General features: G+C 38.3%; 1 protein-coding gene across 37 annotated transcripts in view; it reads right to left on the bottom strand.

Annotated features, from left to right (window-relative positions):
* Positions 1–23,667, bottom strand: part of RBFOX2 (RNA binding fox-1 homolog 2) — a gene marked incomplete at its 5' end in the record, with an annotated part of 239,344 nt that overhangs the window by 27,276 nt on the left and 188,401 nt on the right. For 15 of the 37 annotated variants that reach the window (XM_084256411.1, XM_084256412.1, XM_084256447.1 and 12 more), the window contains 3 exons: positions 3,634–3,687; positions 5,445–5,591; positions 18,866–19,090. In XM_084256411.1, coding sequence (XP_084112537.1) covers positions 3,634–3,687; positions 5,445–5,591; positions 18,866–19,090 — 426 coding nt within the window. Of the gene's footprint in view, positions 1–3,633; positions 3,688–5,444; positions 5,592–18,865; positions 19,091–23,667 lie in introns of those variants that run through there. The other 22 variants (XM_084256414.1, XM_084256420.1, XM_084256413.1 and 19 more) reach the window with 6 other exon arrangements.

The following is a 23,667-nucleotide window of genomic DNA, read 5'->3' as shown; positions in this document are numbered from 1 at the left end:
TGAGAACACATTAACTAAAAATTTGCTAGAAATCTCAATTTAATTGTTGCTGTACTCTATTTTTAGTTCTTTCAGGGACTTAATAATTGGCACTGTCGGAAGAGGTGAAAAGCTTTTATACTTATTCCATACTTAGAACACATGTGCCTTCAAGTGAATTATACCTAAAGTATTTTGACAAAATCTAATGGAAAATATAAATGCTAGAACCTGTCATTGTTTAATATGCTTGATAATTATCACAAGTAAATTTTTATGGGGCTGGGTGGTGAGTAGGACAGTAGGAAGTCTGAAGTTCAAAATTAGAACAAACTTCTAAAAAATAAGTTCTCAGCCATAAAAGTACCTAGCACAGAGAGCGAGGTCTAGAATACTTATGATTTGAACTAGGTGACCATTATTTAAAGCTCTGTTCAAGAGCCTGTGGGGGAAAAGACTAGAAGGATGTAGATGTGAATACTAGTGACAATTCTGGTTAATGAACAATGTGTGCTTTTTTTCTTTCTACTTCTCATCAAGAATTCCGTTTTCCTTTTATAATGGTTTTGATAAGGGTGCTTTTAAAAAGCTTTTACTCAAAGGATCTATAAGGAGAGTGACAATGTGATTTATTGTTTAAATTGGGACAACACTGAGGGAGAAAGGGGACATTATTAAACAATTATGCTAAAACAATAGGTGTAACTGGGATTATCCCGGACAACCCAGGACACATGACCACTCTGCCAATATATTCTTACTGTTTGTGTTAGTGCTTTGTCACGACTGGTGAAATCTGGGGACTCAACACAGCTACATACATGTATATACATTTTTAATAGGTACAGGTTTTAATGTACATTTTGAATTGTACATTTTTAAAAGGATAGTATACCTTTGTTTCAGTCATAGAAAACTAGATACACCTGACTTTGTTTTTACCAAGAAGAGGAAAATAATTTTTTTTAAAAATCATAAAATTTATATATATGCATATAAGTAATACATATTCATTCCAAATCCAGACTATGAATGTCAAAGAAAAAACTACTACTTCACAGAGAACAGAAAGTCTCCTCTCCAGACAAGCTGGATGAGGTATGGGCAGGCAAGGACAGGGCGGACATAGTGGTGTCAGTGTTGGCTTGCGCTTTTAAGTGGGTGTATTCAAAAACCCTGGGCCAACAGTCTCTCATAAAAAATAAGACATGGTAAAGAGTTCCTTTTTGTTGCTGAGCCATTTGGTTAAATACTATTTTACATATATTACTATCTCAGAAATACTTTGTGGCTAGTTTTTTCACTACTGCTCCAAAATGAAATTCAATAAAGCTAATTTCTGTACTGAAAAGCACTCTGTTAAAAGACTGAGCAACTCTTAATTAAACAACAGGACCACATAAGTCTCCTTTTCAGTGGTTCCTTAAGACATGTAATTTTATAGTCAACCCCAAACATAAAAGAAACATAGAAATGTAAACTACATTTACAAGAAGAAAAGCACTCATTAATTTATCTCAGGTGGATCCAGGGGAACCCATTCCATCAAAGAAATTTAGGTAACAGCTAAGAAAGCAAAGGATGAAGCTAGGTTTTGCAGTCAGTTCCTGAAGGCAGATCCAAGGCAATCCTGAATGCTATGTTTTGTTTTAAAAACGTTAACCAATTAGTACATAATCTGTCTACTCTTTATCAGCCCAAAGATAAAGGGGCAGTGAGGACACAGCATCAAGCTGAGAGGCGCAGTATATGCTCTTACATCCTCCGAGAGAAAAGGAAGGCTTGTGTCATTTTAAATGAAGATTACAGGGGAGAAGTCACTGGGTTGGGTAAATTTAAATTTTTCTGGCAGTAGGTAGATTCTTAAAGTCAATGAAAGAAGCCTTGAGAAAGATCAATTTCCTTTGCTTCACAAAATTCAATCACCTGATTTTTTGGTAAGGATAAAGTCCTCAATGCCTGATGGAATTATACTGGGCTTCTTGTTAAAAGTCTAGAGTCTAATTAAGAATATTTTATGTGCATACACTTAAACCAAAAACATTTAAACAATTACTTTAGATAAACAGCGAGGTGAATAATCTTCACATATTTATTTTATATTCATGTGCTCTCATCTCTAAACCACCGTAATTTTTCCATCTTGTATTAAAAAAGAAATGATACAACAAGGTAATAGAAACTCAATGTGAGGAAATTACAAAAGCATAAGCAGTTTTACTGGTTAATCTGAAAAAAATATCACTTTAGAAATACTTACCAAGTTAAGTGCTGGAGAAAGTTCTGTATAGGCATATTAATCTTTTTTGTTTTAACTGAAAGCTGGAAGCTTAGAGTATATCTATCTCCATAATAATTAACAAACGATTAATACAGTCAGAATTAACCACTTTTAGTGTTAATGCATTCTATGAAGGAGGGAAGTAATAATTCAGGAGCACCAGGACAGTGCATACATGTGTATTAGTATGGATAGGGCGGGAAGTATATAAAACGTTGTAGATATATGTTATTAATTCCCAAAGTATGATGAATACAAAGCAGGAAATTGAAGAGAGGTAAATATTAATCATTTATTACTTTACTTAGCTTTTCTCAAGTTACATAGTCGTAGAGATTAATCACAGGCAACAGCTATTTTTAAAGTTCAGTAGAGATGATAAATGAAAATTAATCCAAAAATTAGTCTCACTAAAAAATGCAAGTAGAAATGAACACTGCAAAGTATTTTTTACAGAGGAGGGAAAAAAATTTGAAAGTTTGGCCACAGCTGATTGTGTCTATGGGGTGTATTCATTTGTCGAGGAAGAAAACTTTCAGATAAAGCTTTTCAAAAATCAGCATAACAAATGTTTTTTTCATAACACTTTTGTTATACTTTGCTATTCCCTCATTCCTAAAAGCACTACTGCTTATTTCAATGCATTAAAAATTCTAAATCAACCTATATAAATTGGGAATGTAAGATGGTAAATGGCTAGGCGAAAACACATCTTAATTAAAACTTTAGTTCTTATGTAGAACACATTGAGAAAAGAATACATCTGTCAAATTGTACACTATTACTAATTTCTTAAGCAAAAAATCTAACTCACAGCATTGTCTGACGTGACTCCACGTCCTGCAGTTTGCCTACTTGGGTACAGCTAAAGGAAGAAGTCAGTGCACAGAGAACTCTTGGGTCATGGCCACTGCACGCAACCCCCATTAGGACATACATTCAGGTGAGAGCAAGTCAACTGAGTAACTTAAGTATGTCATTTCAGCATTCAATTTTCAAAAGTTGACTTGCTCTGACAGAATTCAGGATGGAATTGCCACAGAATTTCACTTTTTTCAGTCTTCTCTCTTCCTTTAAAATAAGCACCCCAAGTCAAGTGTAGGTCATAAGAGACTGCAGTCTCCTGCGTCTCTCCTCCTTACCATGCCCTCTCCTGACAAACTTCTCTTGCTAGATTCCCTAACTCTCCCAACTTAAGTATTAAAGTTTGGCCATGTGATAGTTTATTTTTAGAGATAATCTCCCCCAAGCTAGATAGCTGGGATACTTATCGTAGGCTTGAAAAACAGCTTAAGTGTTCTGATCACTTACTATTTTAAATAAAACAAAACTAATAAGAAACCAAGCACACTTAATACTGAAATAGAGCTTACCTTAGAGCCACGTTCATTAAAGATTATTTCTACATCTAGGATTTTGCCAAACTGCTGCAGAGACAAAAATAAAACCATTTATCTATGGTTAGAATTTTATCCACATACTTTCTTCTAAAAAAGAAACAGGGGTTTTTCTTTCTTTAAACTACTTATTGAACTTCCGTGTTTCAATCTGTTTGTAGGTCCCAATATCAGTTTCTGATTTTTCTTATCACAAGCTGATAATTTCTCCTTTCCTAAAGGTAGAAACTATTTTCAGAAGATACTCAACTGGATTTCAAACCAAACTTTGGAAATGTGAAAAATCTAAAAAATGAAAAGAACAAAAGAGAATCATGCTTTCTTGGTGGGTTGAGTCATTACTATCTTCATCGAAAAACATGTAGAAGAGCCCACTGCTCTAGAGTGTGGCTTTTGGGCTTGATTCCAGTCTCATCATTTAATAGAAAATGAGATAAATCAAAGAAAGAAGAAAATGTCTTAGCCTAGGAGGGTATTTTAATTTTATTTCTAAACTTACCCTATTAAAAATCAAATTTGTAGGGTGTTTTACAAGTTTGTTTCTTTTCCATTTCCCCATGCATCCTTAACAACAACCTTCCAAAGGAAAGGCTGCTTTCCTTTTATGGTTAAGGAAAATGAGGCTGAAAGAATCTATTCATCAAGTTTACAGAGCTAATAAAATGGAAATAAAACGGAGCATGGAATCCCTCTTAGCCACGCTGCTGTCTCATAAGTAATAGGAATTTATCATGTGCAAGAAAACATAGCAGCAGGTATCCCTTTAAGGATTTTTTTTCACCTAATACCTATTCAAAGGGCATATAATACATTTCAAGAAATCACTGAAATGGTTTGGCAGATCTTCAAGGGGAAACACACTGCTGGCAGATGAGAATGTATCCCTTTTCTCAGCCCTCCAGAGATGAATATACCATATTATCTCTGATAATTCAGGAGAGAACCGAATCACTCACATTCCAGGACGCTTCTTCTTAAAAGTAACCTAAACTCTTAATACTGCCCTTCATCTGGAGAACTGGTTCAAGTCCTTCAAAAACATTACTAAATCTCAAGCCTGGCTGTCTTTCTTTATGGAAAACACCCCAAGCTTCAGCAGTGAGTGACAGAACTTTACCCCAGGGCCTTGTCACTATGAATTGGCCACACCAAGACTTTAAAAAAAAAAAAAAAAAGACTGATAATCTTTTGGTTCTATTTCAAGTTAAGAGTTTGACCAAATTAAAATAGGCAATAACACATGGGTGCAAAAAAAACAAAACCAAGACTCTAGGTAGATGTTCACTTCCCAACAGCTTAAATCTTTGTTTTTATACTTTGTTTCATGACGTGATTTCAGGAGAAAAGGAAGAGCTGAAGGAACACATTAGGGGCAGCCAACTAACCTTCTATACATGATTTTAGATACTGCTCCGGACAGTGAATTATGAGCAAGGAAGCAAAGGTACTATGTTTGCTTTCGCAGATATTATTTCATTTGATTCGCAACACACTGGGAATTAGGGATTGATATCTTTTTTACGGTTTTAGTGATGAAAGTCTCTTATCCTAAGCAACCTCAGTCCCAGCCAAGCCAGGACAGGGTCAATCTTACATAGATGAAACCTTTAAGGTTAGTGTCTAGAATAGAGTAGGCCACAGGAAAAGTTTCTAAAGATTGATGAAGTATTCAAGATCCTTCTCAATCTATAGTCATTAGACCCTCTTAGTCTAATGACTAAGAGCACACCTAGTGGATAAAATTATGTCTTAACTATAAAACCCATTAAAGGATTTCATAAACTTACCCCAAACATCTGTCGGAGGTCGGGGTCCCGGAAGCGGAAAGGAATATTAGAGACATGCAGCCGTTTGGGGGTAGATTTACTCTCTGAGTTCTCACTACTTTGTGTCTGTGATGGCTGGCCATCTGTCTGTGCGCCCCCTTCTGTCTGCTAGGCAAAGAAACAAAATAAATGCAATTATTTCACAGAATTATATAGAGTAATTAAAGTCCCTCCCACCCCAATCATTGGCAGTGTGTCTTGAAGCAAAATTTAGTTGTCCCTTCAAAGAGAAAAAACCAAAGATGTTAATGTATGTTTAAAATGTTAGACTTTATAAACAGCATTTTGGTCTTTGAATATTTATAATACATTAGCAAAATGGGAGCTTCAGAAACACTAAGTGACTTACCCAAAATCACACTGGAATAACATTAGGATAACCGAAGACATAAAAATACTACCATTATTCCTAGCGTCTTAGTAGAGCTTTCTAATTCCATTTAATTCCATTGCAAAAGTGAAGTTTGTTGTCTTGAGTTGGGGAGATCACTGTATTTTTTGGTTAACATTTCAGGAAGTGAGGGAGTCTTCACATTTCATTCCCTCTATTAGTTTCAGTTTATGACTGCTGAGTTGCCAACAAATTCCAGTACTATTTATGAAGAAGAGACAGGAACAAAGGGCACTTGGCTTAAAATTTAAAGAAGCATCTCTGAAACCAATCTCTAGTCAATCTCTCATCAATCTCAGTCTGCATCCCCCTCATGAAGTTTCAGCTAATTCTGCTGAGGGGAACTCATCCTTCAGTGGCCCAGAGCAAAGCTCCATTTAGAAAAACTGCCAGGCAAGGTTGTAAGGGACCTGACTAACCCCCACACAACATAAATGCTCACCTCCACAATGGGAGAGAGTGTGTGGGTGTGTGTTTTCAAGAATGACTCTCATGCAACATCCCAGGACATCTTCAACACGTCTTCAACATCCCAACATCTTCAAGAAAGTTGCTGTGTAGAAAAATATTTTTGACAAATACCTAACAGGTGTGATACACTGTAGGAATTGAAAAAGACACTAATTTTGAAGTATTCATCTGGCAATTTAAGAACCCTCCGCTTTTACTATTCTCTATGAAGTACATGCCAAACCGGCTGGCTAACTGAGCTGATTAAGCCAACGTACTTTCAAAATAGATGTGGGACTGGCTGTTCTTATCATCTCAGTTGAACTAGAATGAGGTCCTAACTGGCTCCTCCGGTGACACAGAACGAATTCCTCCTTTGGCCCAATGTTCAGCTAAAAGAAACTGTGAATCAGAGATACTTTTGGCTCAGAGATTTTGGCAACCAGCTTGAAGTGTGAGACTTTAAAATATAAAGGATAATCAAGAATAAACTCTGAATGAATAACAGCTTTTCAAGTGTCAATCTACGTGATGGCAACTTTTATCTTCTTCCATTCAGGCCTTGCAGATGGCTTCAATGTGCAATGATTCATGTGATATAAAAATAGCAGCAAAGGGAAGAGCTATGGAGCAATGTTCTATGAAAGTATAAGGGTTTCAATCACCAATCTGAGCATAATGCAGACTAAACAAAACAAATTCCACTCAAAGATGAAACTCACTAAGTTACTAAAACAGCATCATGGACACCAAAGCAATAAGCAAAGGCATCAATTACAACGAACACTCACTCAAGCACCTTTAGGCATGTCTTTTATATCTCACAGCTGGATCACATAAAACTCATTCTTCAATCAAACTTTAAAACCATCAAAACTGATCTGCAGGATGATAGTGCGGCATCACTTTGAGAAAAGTTAAAAACAAAAACCAAAACAATTCTAGGTCCAAACCACAGTTTGATATGTAACTTAATGTAGTCTAAGCATCTGTGACAGTGGCTGTCAGGAAGCAGGATAAACGAGAACAATCACTGCAAAGCATGCTGCCTGAGGTTCCTGTTTCCTTTGAGATCTTTTTGCTGCCTTGAAGACACAACTGCAATTGGAAGCCAAATTTGTTCATTTGCTAGTCTTACAGTGAACACCTATACTTTTTAAACTATGAAATCTTTAATTTCAGGGAGACTCAGCAAGTGGAAAAGTGAACTCCAAAATTCTCAAGCCTTCTGATTTAATGTAAAGTTTTAAATGGAAATTTAACATACTTAGATATGGATGCACACATCACAAGCATACAATAAAGTGACTTCACAAGGGAAATACAGCCAGCCACATGATCATCAAATTAGATCAAGCAACAGAACTCCAGGGGCACCCTCGGGCCTTGCTCCCTCTCTGCTCCCCTGACAAAGGCTGCCACTATGCTGACTTCAAATTCCATAGAGTTTTGGTGTTTTGTTTTTGAACCTAGGGGGGAAAAAGCAATCATAGAATAGTTTTTCTGTCTGGTTTTATACATCATATTTGTGTAACACACACACATTGCAATTTATCTGTTCTTCCATTTTATAAACATACAGAATTTGTTTGAGCTAATCACTTTTGGCTGTTAAGGGATCATGTTCCTCTGAATATTCATGTTACATCTTACTACACGTCATCTGGTGCACACGCATTTCTACCACGTGTCTATACCTCCGGGGGGGGGGGTATTGGAATAAGGGGGGGCATGGGTTAAGTTAGCAGAGCAGATATTAGTTTTCCAAACACTACAATCAACTGTGTATGAAAGGTGCTTTCAACACCGTCATTTCCATTTTAATTCTGGTGGGAGGTAGTGGCTTCACAGTGTGGCTTTAATTTGTTTTCCTTTCTTTAACCCTCAGATCCTTTCTCCTTTCCACTTAGATTGCCTATGTAATGGAGCATGGTTTGAACCCAGACAGCCTGGCTCCAGAATATGTGTTCTTAACCGCTGTATTATGTTGTACTTTACATGTGTATTCCCTTCAACCTTCCCGGTGATCTGCAAGGGAGGGAGGCACTATGGAGGCCCCCAGATGACAGAGCACACCAAGAGGTTGAGCTAGTTGCCCAAGGTCATGTTTTAAGTGCCCAAGCAGGAAACTGGCTCCCAACTGGCAGCTCCCATTTCCTGTGCTACATCAAGTCCTTCCTAGTGCTGCACCTGAGCTCTCCTTCTCAGGAGAACGGTGAAGATGTGCAGACCCATCCTCTCACTCTCTCAGGAACCTCACCTGAAGGAGCAAGATGTCAGGCGAAGTAGCCATGGGGGTGCAGGTCAGGGAAAATTACCCAAGAGGTGACATGATTTTGTGCTTTGAGGGAAGAGGAGCAGGTCAGGCCAGGAAGGGGAAGACAAGGAAGCGGAACCAGCAAAGGCACTCTGACATTAACGTGAGAAATACGCCAGAGAACTGCTGATGTGATGCCCATCGGGGCCAAAAGGCAGATTTCTGTCTATAGAGGAAACAGGAAATACACTGGCGGTAATTAAATGAGATCATTATTTCCCATTTGACATTCTTAACTTCAAGTTTACTTTAATCTAGACTACTAATTGTTGAAACAGACAAATCAGAAAGAAAAAGCAAATGTTTTTACGCTGTGTCCTTGTGAAGAGGGGGAAGCTACCGCGTTCTGAGAGTAATTTGCAAATACAGCACTGATTCGCAATATTTTCTACTGTTACTGGTTAAGTCACTTTACAGTCTGTATAAACATCCCCGCGTCTGCTTTCCTCCCTTGTTCATTTTTAGACCAAATCACTGGGCAGGGGCTGGAGTGTGTGTCACCTCATTCTGGAAGTGAGGACAACTGTTGTTTTTTTTTTTTTTAAACGAAGTTGTTGTAAAACTCTTACAATTGGGAAATGAATTAATTTTTCTGACTCTGCTATGACACAATAGAAATATTTTAACCACTTATACTTTGTGAACAAATGTTCTCTTGTTCCTGGCTATATAAAAGGAAGTATTACTTCTCAGTCTCTATCATGGTAAGGTATAATATACAACCTGAAATAGTATGGACTCTTTTGATTAACTCAGGAATAATAATTTGATGTAGACCTTATCCCATTTTCTTCCATACTTAATTTCCCTCTTCTTTTCTGGGATATTTTGATTTCTTATTTTACTGCTGTGAGACTAAAGAGAAAGAAAAGGAAGGAAGAATTTTAATTTAGCACAGTAAGTTTTTTGAGACTGATTTATGTCTGAAAATACCCATTTAGGCACCCCAATTTAATGACTGTCTGACTGGGTATAGAATTTTAGACTGAAAAAATAATTCCTTCAGCATTCTGAAGGCAACTTTCAACCATCACCTAGCTTTGTCATTGAGAAATTCAAAGGCATTATGGTTCTTGTCTCCTTGTGACTTCACCCCATTCTCTGCTTTCTAGCTTACAAAAGTATTAATTCTTGTGTTCTTACTGGTTTATATTTCTAAAAACATACAGACACAAAAACCATCTACTGCATTTTTGCAGGAAGTAAATCAGATGGGTATATTAAAAATATTCTAGAACTAGTAATAATGTTTAATAAAAATCTTACAATGCTGTATGTGTATTTTAATGAAGGCAGCAAAGTAGGGCAACAAGGCCTATGTCTGTTATGAGCTGACAAGTACTTTGCTGTCAAATAACCTTTATATCTCAAGAAGGAGAGCCTGAATTACAGCACATGTCAGCAAAAGGAAACTTACTTAACAAAGCTTCTCTGCCTGTTGTACCAGAGAAGGCAGCCTTCCATCACCCAGTCAGCACTTTTCTGTCAGCTCAAGTTACCTGAAGCAGCTTCCAGACTTCCTGTGCTCCACTTAGGGAAAGTGGCTCTGCTTTAATCAATCAGCAAGTGCCCAGTATAACTTCCTTGTTACTACTACCTTGTATCTATAAAATCTCTTGTTTGTACAGTCCTCTGAAGTTTCTTTTTATCTGCTTGATTGGATGCTACCTGACTCAAGAATCGCTGAATAAGGCCAACAAGATCTTTGTAATTTATTCAGTTCAATTTTGTTCTTTAACAGTTGAAAGTCCGTGTGCAAATAAAATTTCATTAATTTTTCTATATCACACTATTTTTCAAATCTCAATGATTCAAATTTTTATAAAATAAGATTGTGATGTATTTTATACCCAAGAAAATCTAATGGAAAGACGAATGCCCCAGCTTTCAGTACATTTAGAGAATGTGTGTGTGTGTGCGCTCCAAAAATGCCCCCAAAATTAACGGGTATAATGCCACTTCTGCAGGATGCTAACTGGTGTTTTACAAAAAAATGGGTGTCAAATGAAGTACACTTGGGGGATAATGTATAAAGTTAACAGGTTTCTTATGAATTCTGAAAAAGGAGAACTCACCTTTTCCCTGACATACACATATCATTCATTCATTCCTATACTTTTGTAGAACAAGCTATAAATTCACTTTGAAAAGCATTGTTTTTATCAGAAGGGCTTTGAAGGCACCAGCTTCCAAGGTTTTGAGGAAAGAAAATGGCAGAAGAGAAAAAGGTATAATCCGATGATCTATTAATTTGTATCACTTTATAGATCAAGGATTGCTGTAATACTTTATTTGAGATGACATAATTAAATAACTAGAAGTATTATACTGATATTTACTGAACACTTATATGTGCCATGCATTATGCTAAGTACGTACTATTTGTTTTCTAATTTAATCCTAAACACACCCTATGTCTACAGCCACATCACCCTGAATGCCCCACTCTTGTCTAAATACAGCCTGTGAGGTAGGAGCTGCCAGCACACATTTAGCACATAGAAGAAGTTGGGAGTTAAGCCCCAACTCAATCTGATTTCCACACATTAGATAATAAAGAGGGTTTTAAAAAATAGCTTTAAAAAAACTTGGTCTTTCTGAATATTTTAGAGAGAGGGAGGGGATACTTTTCATTATATCATTTTATATGGTCTTGAAAATAAGAAAAGAAAAATAAGAAAGAACTACAAGCTATGTTGAACTACTACCAACTAGACGTGTTAACATTTAAAGCATTTTAATAAATGTCCATAACAGTATCTGTGGGCTAAGACCTGGTGACATCTGTGGGCTAAGACCTGGATACTTTCTCCTCAAAAGAATAAAAGTGTACTGACATGATAGTGTAATTTTCCTAATAGTGAAATTTTGGCCCATGCACTTATTTACTGAAAAGCAGGGTACTTCTCAGTGCTAAAACAATATACGAATAAGACTAGTGATATGAATATAAAATTATTTTCCCCAATAACCAAACAATTTTTTTTGACACAGAAAATTGTAGAGCAATTCCCTATTTGAGGAAAATTACTTTCAGATTTAGTTATTTTTAAAGAGAAAAGCCTCAGGGCCTCCCCTGGTGGCGCAGCGGTTGAGCGCTGGGCTGTGAAGCTGTCCGCAGCCTCTGCAGTGCCGGTTCGATCCCCAGCCCCCGGGCGAGGGTCCCACATGGTATGCAGACCTCTCCTGCCGCCCGCTGCTCCCCTCAGCAGTGTATTTCATCCGTCTGCCTGTTCTGTTCCCCGCTCTGGCTCTGGTGAATTCTCTCACTCTCCGGCAGTTCTGACTATCCCCAGTGCTTGTATAAATAAATAAATAAATCTTTAAAAAGAAAAAAAAAAAAAAAAAAAAAAAGAAAAGCCTCAGTATTTCTTCTGTGTACTTGAATATTATTACAGCCAGCCAAATTCTGAGGATCTGGTCCTATCTGGTGATTGTATGTAAGTCGATTTTTTTCAACAAACCAATAATTCAATTTTCTTCAGAAAATAGTTCTATTTTCTCAGTGGGTCAAAGTGCTTAAAAATTACAAAATGCATTATTTGTATCTATAATTTCATCATATACTGATTATCAACACCATACAGTGAAACAACCAACACCACACTATTAAACAAAACCACAGAGCAATTCACGTACTCTTGTGAACAAGAAATAAGAAATACATAAAATTTATATATATAAATAAAATCATGCAACTCACAAAGATCACCTCAATTTTAAAGACCTTATACTTAAATTGAGTATTTTAAAGTATATTTTAGAATGGGAAAAACCTGTCAGTATGTCCTAGTTGGAATTCTAACTTTTATGTTGAGGAGGACTAAGTGGAAGCTAAGAAGGTAAGACCACCTCTATAGATGGATGCCTTTTGGTTTTTATAATGTGCATGGACAGGCAGAATTCTAGCACTTTTGAGTGAAGCAGATTTCCTGAGATCCAACTCTGTTAGCAAGTAGGTGTAACCTTGTTCAAGTTACTTAAAACCATTGACCTTGCTGTAAAAGTCTGGCATACATGATTCCTAAAATCCATTTTAGCTTTAAAATTCAGTGATTCTACTCAGAATTGACTGACTTCAAAGACAGTACAAAATACTGACGGAAATGTACAGACCCTGAAGACAGGTTACAAAAACCATGCCCTGAAACTAATAACTAGTGCTTCTCCACCCTCACCCTAACACAGGAGGGCAGTGCAGGTCAGAAGAGCACAGCAGCATGCCTCCTGGTATCATTTCAATTCTAGTTTCCTCAGGGGGCATGAAGGTAAGGAAATAAGTAAGTGATGCATGCGAAGGAGAAGCAGCAATAATTAGGAAGCTACCAACACACTGTGAGGGGGTCTTGAGTCCTACACGAACCAGAGGACAATGTTCTCTATGTGAAAATACCCACGCCTAGGTCTCTGGGAGTGGCTGTTGTAGCACCTCTTGCATTTTCAGACCAGCCTATAATTTCCTCATGGATCCAGCTCTGAAACACCCAAGTACTTCATAAGCACCAACTCCAGACCTGTAGGGTGTAAGTAATTATTTTTTCAGGGTAAACTGGTAAATGTGGATGGTTGGTGCAGGCTCAGTGCCCTATACCGTTTATTACCTTAGGAGGGAAATGAGAGCCTCTCTTGGAAAAGTGATGGCTGCATGGATGATTTCTCTTGACATCTACGGGCTCTAATTCTACTCTGGAAATAGGACACGCTAATACTAACCCTTCCACTGCAGGCCGAAGGTAACTGCCCCGACAATACACGCTCTGACAGGAGGACTTGGCCCCAATTCTCTCACTACGTGCTGCAAGTCTTCATTTGGGCAAATGCACCCACTCTTAAGGACTATAACTTCTAGGCTATGTTTTAGTGGGTCACAAATACACAGGTACCTTCAAGTAAAGGAGAGAGTGGACAATTCCGAGAGAGGATGACTAGATTGATCTGATAGAATGTAAGAAAATCTGGCTCTATTTCCAGAAAAAAGGGTGTGCAACAAAGCAAAGAGGATGATGGACAACACGGGTCCAAGTGGCCTTCACTTAGAGGTATGAGCCAAGGCCCGTGAATGAGGAGGGCTGTAAAACCTACTGCTGACTAGTATGATGAGACACGCCTCTCAGCTGCTCCCTCCAGTCTCTGCTTTAGCTGCACCAACAACTGCTCACTTATTCCAAATGATGTTATTAACTCCATGATCAATCACAGATACTTAACTCTGAACCTTTATAAGCTTCTTTTTTTATTATTCAAAAATCACTCACTATTAACATCCATTATATACCACTGGACATAAGAAGAGGGCAGGCAAGAGTTCCTGTCTGCAAGGAAATTGTGGTCCCTTAAGTAGGCGGGGCATGTATACAAATGCAAAGCTCACATCTGAAGATTACTCACCAAAGCTTGTCTACTTCAAATGGTTGGGCTATTTATGCCTGCTGGCATTTGGGAAAATATCTAAACATATAGGAACTAAGGTAAGTACTTTCTCCTCTGCAGGCAGGCTCAGGGATACTCAGATCTCTGCAGACCCAGGTGGGAGACCCCTATCTGCTAGCTCTTTGCTAATGCACAGAATGGGACCAACTGACTGTCAAAACAAGCTCTCCTCTTAAGAGCACAAGAATCTTCTAGCTCAATTGTAAAATCAACTTTCAAAATTCATCTTTCACATCAGAAATCCAGATTTAGGGCCTCCCCTGGTGGTGCAGGCGGTTGAGCGCAGTGCTGTGAAGCTGTCCACAGCCTCTGCAGTGCGGGTTTGATCCCAGCTGGTGAGATACCCACATGGCGCAGCAGACCTCTCCTGTCTCGTCTGCTGCTCCCCTCAGCAGTGTATTTCAGTCTGTCTGCCTGTTCTGCTCCCCACTCTGTCTCTGGTGAATCCTCTCACCCTCCCCCATATCTGGCCTGTACCCCGGTTCTTGTATGCATAAATAAATAAATATTAAAAAAACAACAACAAAAAACAACAGGGCCTCCCCTGGTGGCGCAGCGGTTGAGCGCTGGGCTGGGAAGCTGCCTGCAGCCTCTGTAGCGTGGGTTCGATCCCTCACTACCGGCGAGGATCCCACATGGCACGACAGACCTCTCCTGCCGTGCCCGCTGCTCCCCTCAACAGAGTATTTCGACAGTCTGCCTGTTCTGTTCCCTGCTCTGGCTCTGGTGAATTCTCTCACCCTCCCGTGCTGCTGACTGTACCCAGTGCTTGTATAAATAAATAAATAAATCTTAAAAAAAAGAAAGAAAGAAATCCAGATTTAACAGCTTACTTCTCATTTTTATATGACAAGTTCTTTCCCTTTGTTCTTTCCATCAACAAGATTGGACTAGCCAACAAAAACAAGCTTGGTATAAAATACAGCTGTAAGTCACAATAAAAGTACAAATAAATGGCATTAATTGGGACAACCGATTTAAATGTAGTTAAAAGTAATTATCTTTAAAAACTAGTTGAATAAGTAATTTCCACGGCATTTCTAATTAATCCTTATTATAGTCCTGTCAGGTAGGTATTATTAACTTCATCTGATAGATGAGAAGACTGGCTGGGAAGGGGAAATGGCTTATTCAAGATTCAGTTATAGCAATAAGAGTAACATAAGCTTTCACTCCAGTCTCCTTAATTACTCATCCAATCAGCTGGCAAATCCTATATATTCTATCTTTATAATTTCACTCCAATTCAGCCCCTCTCCTATGTAGCCACTGCAAGCCCCTCGTTCGGAACTTTATCAACTCCAGGCACACAACTTTTGGCTAACTGGTTCTCCTGCTCATCCAGTCATCTCGTATTTGCATCAGATTGGTCTCTTGGAAGCACTTCCACATCCTTACTCAAAAACCTTCCATAAAGTGATTTCTCAGATGGGACCTTCAAGTGTTCTCCCAACTGTGCTCATTCCCACCCATCTTCACCCACCAAACACTCAAAGCTTCAGCCGCATGGACACGCATGCTTTTATCCAGACATTTTGATCTTTCCCATCACTCCAACTTTGTTTTGAGAAATGACTTTCCTAATTCTTCCCAGGGAGATGGTGGCAAAAGGAGGGGAAACAAAGGGGTGGAAGTGGAGAGGAGAAAGGGTAAGGGAAGGACGGGGATGTGATGGTGTGCGCACATCAGTGAATCTTCTCCTCAAAACAGACAACAATAAAAAAAGTAGACAAAACTATCAGTCATTTCTGAGTCCTAGAAATCAAAGGCAGAAAATAAAGAGACATTTCTTGAGAAATTGTCTGAGCTTAGGGCAAGACCAGTAGGAGTCTACAAATTTACTGCAGGGGCTACTCCAACCCCCTGACCTAGCCCTGAGCTGCTGAGGAGAACTTATTTTTATTAGGATGGGGCTGTGTCCAAGAAAACCTGTAGTTTTACTACCAGAGAGGGTAGCATTTGGAGGGGGTTGGAGGCGTAGCAGAAAACCTGGAGCTTTGTCAGCTAAAAGTGGCAAACCTGGTAGGGGCTGAACGGGAGAAATACAGCTCTCCTGGTTTGAGGTTGTGGTCTGACTGAGGCAAGGGGCTGACCAGCCAAAAATCTGAGAGGAGATCCTGAAAATGAGAGAATTCTAGAAGAGCTAGAAATGCCCCCCGCACACATCCCTGTCAGACAGCAACTTCATGGACGAGAAAACAGGAAAAAGCCCAATAAAAAGGCTAAAATCCAAGGCAGATCTGAGAACTGAGTGAACTCTGGATGTGCTTCCCAATCCATAAAGATGGATAACAGGGAGCAGAAGCTTCAAGATTCAAGGTGCTTAAATAAACATAAGCTCTGTCCAAATCACTGGCTGACCACTAAGCTGTGGAGACACAGCAGTGACTCTCAGCAAGCCAAAAAGCAAAAAAGAGAGCGAAATATCAGTGGTTGCACACCATGGCAGAGTCACATGTCACAGCAAATTACTTAAAACACATTTTATAATAAAATGTTCAATTTATTATAAAATTACTAGACATGAAAAAAACCAGTAAAGGGTGACCAGACTTAAATAAATAAATAAACAAACAAATAAATAAGTAAGTAAATAAAACCAAGCAGTAACTAGAAACAGATTCTGAGTGGGCCTGGATTGCAGTAAGATTTAACAGACAACTTCAAAGGAGCAATTACAAATATGTTCAAACAAATGAAGGAAATATGATGCCATGCAAGAAATCTCAATGGACAAACAGAAATTATAAATGAAAATTCTAGAGTTGAACTAACTGAAATTAAAAATTCACTAGATGGGCTCCACAGTTGATTTGATATGACAGAAGAAAGGATAAGTAAATGGAAATTATTTGGCCTACAGAACAGGGAGAAAAAAATGATGGAAGAAAAATGAATAGAACTTCAGATTAAAAACAAACATATAAATGAACCCAAAACCAAAGCCCAAGTCTGTGGGAACCCCAAGTCTGTGAAAGACCCACAAGGAGAGGAGAAAGGGAAAGAACAAACATTTGCAGACATGTTTAAAGACTTCCGAAATTTGATGAAAAACATTAATCCCTAGATCAAAAACATTAAGAAATTAAATGATATAGTTCTATGTAACTCAGGTTCAAAGAAGAAATCATAAGGAAAAAATTTAAAATATACTGAACTGAATATAATGAAGGCATACTAGATCACATTTATGGGCTATAGCTAAAAACAAAAACTTATAGGAAAACTTATAGTCTTGAACACTAGGAAGAAAGTCTAAAAGCAATCATGTAAGTCTGCAACTCAAGCTAAGAAAATAAAAACAATTCAAACCCTATACTAGAAGAAGCAAAGAAATAATAAAGATAAAAATGGCAATCAATAAAATATAAAACAATACCACAGATTAAAAAAAAACTATTGTAACCAATAGTTTTCTAGTATTTATAGGTTCAACCTGTGACTGTGTGAAAAAAAGCTTGTACTGTGAGGTTTTTTATGGGGCAGTCAATCTTACCAAGTGTTAAAAGGATAAATGAAACTCTCTTGAAAATCTGGTACAGGAAAGGCAAAAAGAAATCTAGTAACTAGACACAGCTCTTTCTATGCATATACAGAAGACTTTTGCCTTGGGATACCACAAAAATCTCAGACATGATCCCTCTATGCTTATTCCTCTGTGGTGATATATAGCTATTGTTAATTCATGACATTCCATTTACTTTAGCAAGTTAGTAATAAGTGGCGAAGCCAACGTGGTAGGCTGGGGTCAGGGATTAGTAAACCAAGTACGGAATTTGGATTTTATTATGATAGGGAACTATTAAGCAGTAAAATTTACACTATTTGCACCTGTGGGGTGGGGAACTATCTTGGCTGCTATGTGGAGAATGGGTAAGTTAGGCAGCTGTAATACAGGAAATGGGTGATGAGGTTTGGACCACAGAGGTGGCAATGACAACAAATACTTTACATCAATTTAACTCTTCTATTTCCTCACAGCTAGTCAAGGTAGTTTCATCTGTCTTCATTTCACAGATGAGCAAGCCAAGGCAGGGAGGGACTAAATAACTGGTCCATAGTCTGACTCGACCACAGGGGCCATGTCGGGGCTTAAACCGAAGAAACCTGGAAGAAGAGCTGAGTTCCTGATCATGAACGCATTCCCCCCATAGCCTTAGATGAAAAGTAGAGGGTGAAGTAAGAAAATGTTTGAGTTATGCTTGCCAAGACAGGCTACTGGATAGGACACAGGCATAACGGAGAGGTTTGCGTAAGCAGCTAGATGGAGTCAGTAGTACAGTCCTAAGAGGATCTAAAGAGAGGCGGGAGGTACTAGGACCGGCACTACAGCATTTAAAAACTGAAGAGAGGAAAAGGAACCAGCAAGAGAAGGAAAGAAAGAACATCCAGTGCTGAGGAAGCAAATGGAGTGTGATGGAAGCCAACTGACCATGTATTCAGAAAGGAGGGGGAAGCTGGGGCAGAACGCTGCTGTGACTGTCACGATGAGAACAGGGAAAGGACCATGAGGTTTTGCAAAGTGAAGATTACTGGTGAAGCTGAAGAACGCAGTGTCTCCCTAAGTTCATTCTCATCCTTGCACTTACCTTGCTCTGTAATCTGTCTCATCTCCAGACTGTAGTTCCTGGGCAGTTACAGTGAGTTTTAATTCTAAATCCCTATTTAGTAGTTATGAAATTACATAAATCCATGCCATGCAATGGAAATGCTACACAAATCAAAGGGTTTTCTGGCACGGTGACTGAGGCGAAGATCTCAACAACAGCAGTGGGGGCGTTCCAAGTCACCTACCGTAAGAGATCCGTTCTGCGTGCTCGGTGAGTTGCTGCTCTGTTCGCCGTGGGCTTGCGTGCTTCCATAGAGTGTCAGGTTATGCTCACTGGTCTGGCCGGCATAGTCCTGAGTGTGTGGCACTCCGTATTCTGTGGGGATTCCATTCTGTGGAGGTGGTGGAAACGGGATGGTGGTAAAAGGCTGAACCATTGCGTCAGGAGTTGTTGTTGGCTCCTGGTTACCCTAAAACAAACAGTGAGAGGAGAAAAATTAAATTCTCATAATTTTTTTTCACAATTATTTTATGTACACAAAACTCTGAATAGTCTCTCTCTACTCTGGTAAAATGGGATACTTACTGCCTCAGCATTGGGGGATACTGTCACATAAATACACACAGATGTTCATATGGAGACGCAAACTTGACTTTGGTCAATTTATAATTACTAGACAGGGCCATCACTACAGTTAAAGTTGACTAGTTACTAGTTAAATCAAGTTTTAAAAGATGCCAGGAAAGTCAACAGGAATTGAAATTAGTTTGGGCCACTAGTATTTTCTTTAGTGATTATTAGGGGGAACCAAATCAATTTCATTAAACTATAATTCATATCAACAAGAAGAATGATGTAATAAATTTCTAAAACCACACAATATTAAGCCTCTAGATTTTTAAGAGCACAGTATTCAAAAGAATACTAAAAAGTAATCTTTGGGGCCTCCCTGGTGGTGCAAGGGGTTAAGATGCAACCTATGAAGCTATATGTAGCCACTGCAGCAAGAGTTTGATCCCTGGCCAGCCAGGAAGCTCCCTACATGGCTCAGCAGACCTTTCCTGACTCGCCTGCTGCTCCTCTCAGCAGTGTACTTCGGTCGATCTGCCTGTTCTGTTCCCCACTCTGTCTCTGGTGAATCCTTTCACCTCCCACACCTCTGGCTTGTACCCCAGTTCTTGCATGCATAAATAAATAAATCTTAAAAAAAGTAATCTTTGGATTTCAAGGTAGAGCTTTATTTATGTCTTGGCAATTGGGTTAATAATTTAGAAAACCTTTCCTTTAATTAGAAATAGACAAAAAATTCCCAGACCAAAGAAAATGTGAAAGTGTTTTTCATAATTACTGCTAGCATAATAAGGCTAACAACCCAGCAGGGCACCTCTCCACAGGACACCCCTTCCTAGGTGCTTATTAGGGATCCAGTGTGATGTCTGAACCACATCAACAGAGAATATGCAGTTACCAAGGAAACTGTCAGGGCTTGTTCTAGCTCCGTGTCCTCCTCTTACCTTCTCTTCTGTCTTCAAGTTGTAAAAGAGGAGTTTAAATCTTGTGTAATATAATTTACAAAGCCCTCACCTTCCCTTCATCTCAATAAGTGACCTCCTGACCTTCCATTTTATTTCATGAAATGCAAAGTCATTGTTTTTCTGGAGATCCTTCAGAAAGTAAATGGCAGATACGGCCAAAAGTATCTAAATGTTAGTACTCTGATAAGCTTTTCCCCCTCACATAAACCATCCAGACGTAAGGTAGGGACTAAAGAAAATCTGAGTTTATGTCACCTGGTTTCCTCTTAGTCATGGGCGATCCCTCCTCTTTCTCTCTCAATCCCAATTAGCCTTAGCCTTCTTTCCTCTCAGTTCAAGAGGGGATTTACCACTGAGACATTGAACTTTCATCAGCACTTTCTAAACAAATGTGTCTCAACTTTAACTTGATGGCCATAAGGTGATACTACCTCCAATAAAATGAGTCCAAAGCTGCAGAAAGATCTCATACTATTTTTAAGGAAGATTCAATCATCGTTACTACAATCGGTTGTTTTGCATAAAATAAAACAAGAAATTTACAAGGGCTGTAATAAATGGACTGAAAACCTCAATATTCTTGAGATGACCATACACACCAAGCCCCATAAACCATAATCAAAATCTCAGCAGGTATTTCTGTAAAAATTGACACGTTATTACTAAAATTTATATGGAAATGCACAGGACCTAGAATAGCTGGAATAATTCTGAAAAGAATCAGAATAGGAGGACTTACACTACCTGATTTCGAGAATTACTATAAAGCTATAGTAATCACAACAGCGTGGAACTAGGTTAAAGACAACAAATAGAGGATGAAACAGAAGAGAACCTGGAGGCAGACACATGCAGACACTGTCAGTATTATGAAATCAAGTCAACTGAGCAGGAAAAGGAAAGCATTTTAACAAATGATAAAAATGAATACCTGGATGGACAAAAATAAATATTAACTCTATCCCACCTACAAAAAACTTAACTTGAGTGAGATAAGGGATTTTAATAAACCTAAGAGCTAAAACTATAAAGCTTCCAGAAAAAAAAAACAACAACAGGAAAATCTTTACAACTTGCAACAAGCAATTCATGGGACACAAAAACCAAGAACTATTGAGGAATAAATGCTTATTAGCTGAAACTTAACAAAATTAAAAAAAAAAAAGTCTGTTTTTTTGAAGGTACCATTACAATAATAAAAAGAACAGAGACTGGGAGACCGTACTCACAATATGTGTATATGACAGGACACAAATCCAGAATCTAAAATGAGCCATTACAAATCACAATAAAAAGAACAAAGCATTTTTAAATGGGCTAATGACTTTAACAGATGTTTTCCACAAAAAGGTGCGTCAATGGACAGAAAATTCATGAATGGAGGTTAAAAGGCATTAGTCAGCAGGGACGTGAAATGACAACCCAACTGAAAGAGACACCATTTCACAGCCACCACAAGCTGGAAACACTGAAAATACAATGTTAACAAGGGTGGGGGGACAAGCAGAACTTGGATATGTTGCTGAACTTGGACATGAGTGTAAAATGGAAACAATTCCATGCTAGAACAGTTTTGCAGTTTCAATTTTTGAGAAAGTTAAACTACTCCTTGTATTTATCCAAAAGGAATAACGGCCAATGCATACAAAAACACCTGCACAGAATGTTTGGAGAAGCCTATCTGTATGAGCCCAAAAGTGAAATGCTCCACAGCAAGGAAGAAAAAGAGGAATGAACTCTTGGAGCTCACAACACTGGAAGAATCTTTGAAATGCACACACTGTATAATTCCATTCATATGAAATACGAATAGGAAAGATGAGTCTATGGTAACAGAAGTGATGAAGAAGTCTTCCCTTTCTTGGGGATTGGGAGGGGACGTATTGATGGAAATTTAATGCTATTGAATGCTTTAGGATGATGGATGCTGTATGTTTTGTTCTAGGAAAGTGGTGGCAAATTGTTAAAATTCATTAAACTGAATAATTGCTATGTATGTTATTATACGTTAATTATATAACGAAAGATAAACTGGGAATAAAAAACCATCAATAAACATATTCAACTGTGAAATACTGTTACTATCATTAAAAATCAGAAGACAAATGCACCATCACTAGCATTCCTTTTACATACAATAAAACTGAAAGAGATAAAAACCCTAAGAGACAAATAGCTACACTTAAAAAGCCAAAATAATTAACCACCAACTAGTAGGCCTAATAAATAAGTGCTGTCAGATTATGATTATTTTTAAATTAGCAATAACCAGTTACCCTAAAGAATAACAAAGTTATTTACAATATCAAATAAGACATGAATTTAAAAAGGTATTTTTTGTTTCTGGAGGAATGTTTGATATAAAAATGTTAATCCTTCTCAAAATAAAATATACACCTAATATCCTTTGCAAAGAAAAGCACATAGTGTTTGGGAAGGAAACAGGACCAAGTAGTTTTCTAATTTGTGTATGAAAAAGACTACAAAAGTTTGGGGGGAAAAGACTATGAAGTGGAGCATGTTCGATCATGTAGTAAAATTTGCCATGAAACACAGACTAAATAGCAAACACACACAAAGCGATGAACACAACACTGATAATCCTCAAACAGGTCGAGTTTACAGAGCAACTTGACAGAAGATAAAGGTGGCATGTCAATTCAGTGGGGGAGGAGGTGGTGGTTTTATTGATTATACTGTATTTATAAGTTGGCTGCCCACTAGAATGAAAATAAAATTAGCTTCTCAGTTCATGCTCCATTCCAAAAAAATTTAGAAGGACTGAAATATAACAACTAAACCCAAAAAAACCCACTAAACTTGAGAGTATAACTGGGGTGTGAGGGATTCTTAAGACCGCAAACCTAAAAAGCATAAAGGAGAAGAAGATCCGATTTGGCTGCGAAAGTCAGGACTGAAAGGGGGGGTGAAAGGGGGGTGGGGTGGAAAGAGACATCAGATCCAAAAGAAGAACCAACTGGAAGAAAAATATTTTTCAACAGGTGAGACAGACACTGGGCTATTATCGCTAATGCAAGAGTAAATCATACAGAGGGACACGCAAGACACATGACAGGACAGGAGGGAAAGCTCACAGTGGCTGAGGGGATGCGTGCTCAGTCTCACCAACAAACAAAAATACATGCTAAAAAGGAGAGAAGTCCAACTCTTCTAGTCGTCCAATCAACACAGAAATTTAAAACCAATTTTATTGAGACATAATTGACATACACAATAAATTGCACCTGTGTCCTTACAATGTAAGATGTAGCAAATTTTGACACAAGCACATACACGCTCAAGAAAAGAGCACCACAATGAAGTCAGTGAAGGGATAATCTATGGGCAACTCCCCCCCCAAGTTCCCTCAGGCTTCCAATAAGCATGTATTGTTTTTGTAATAAGTCAGTAAAGTCTACTTTTTAATATGTAAGAGAATGGAGGAAGTCAGTTTGCTGAAGCTTTGAATTACTGGGCTATTAAGAAAATGGCAGTGACACACCTGGAGACC

This window comes from Talpa europaea (assembly GCF_964194135.1).
Source record: "Talpa europaea genome assembly, chromosome: 15".
Lineage (NCBI taxonomy): Eukaryota > Metazoa > Chordata > Mammalia > Eulipotyphla > Talpidae > Talpa > Talpa europaea.
The sequence above is the reverse complement of the archived record's forward strand: the minus strand, read 5'-3'. Positions and strand labels throughout refer to the sequence as shown.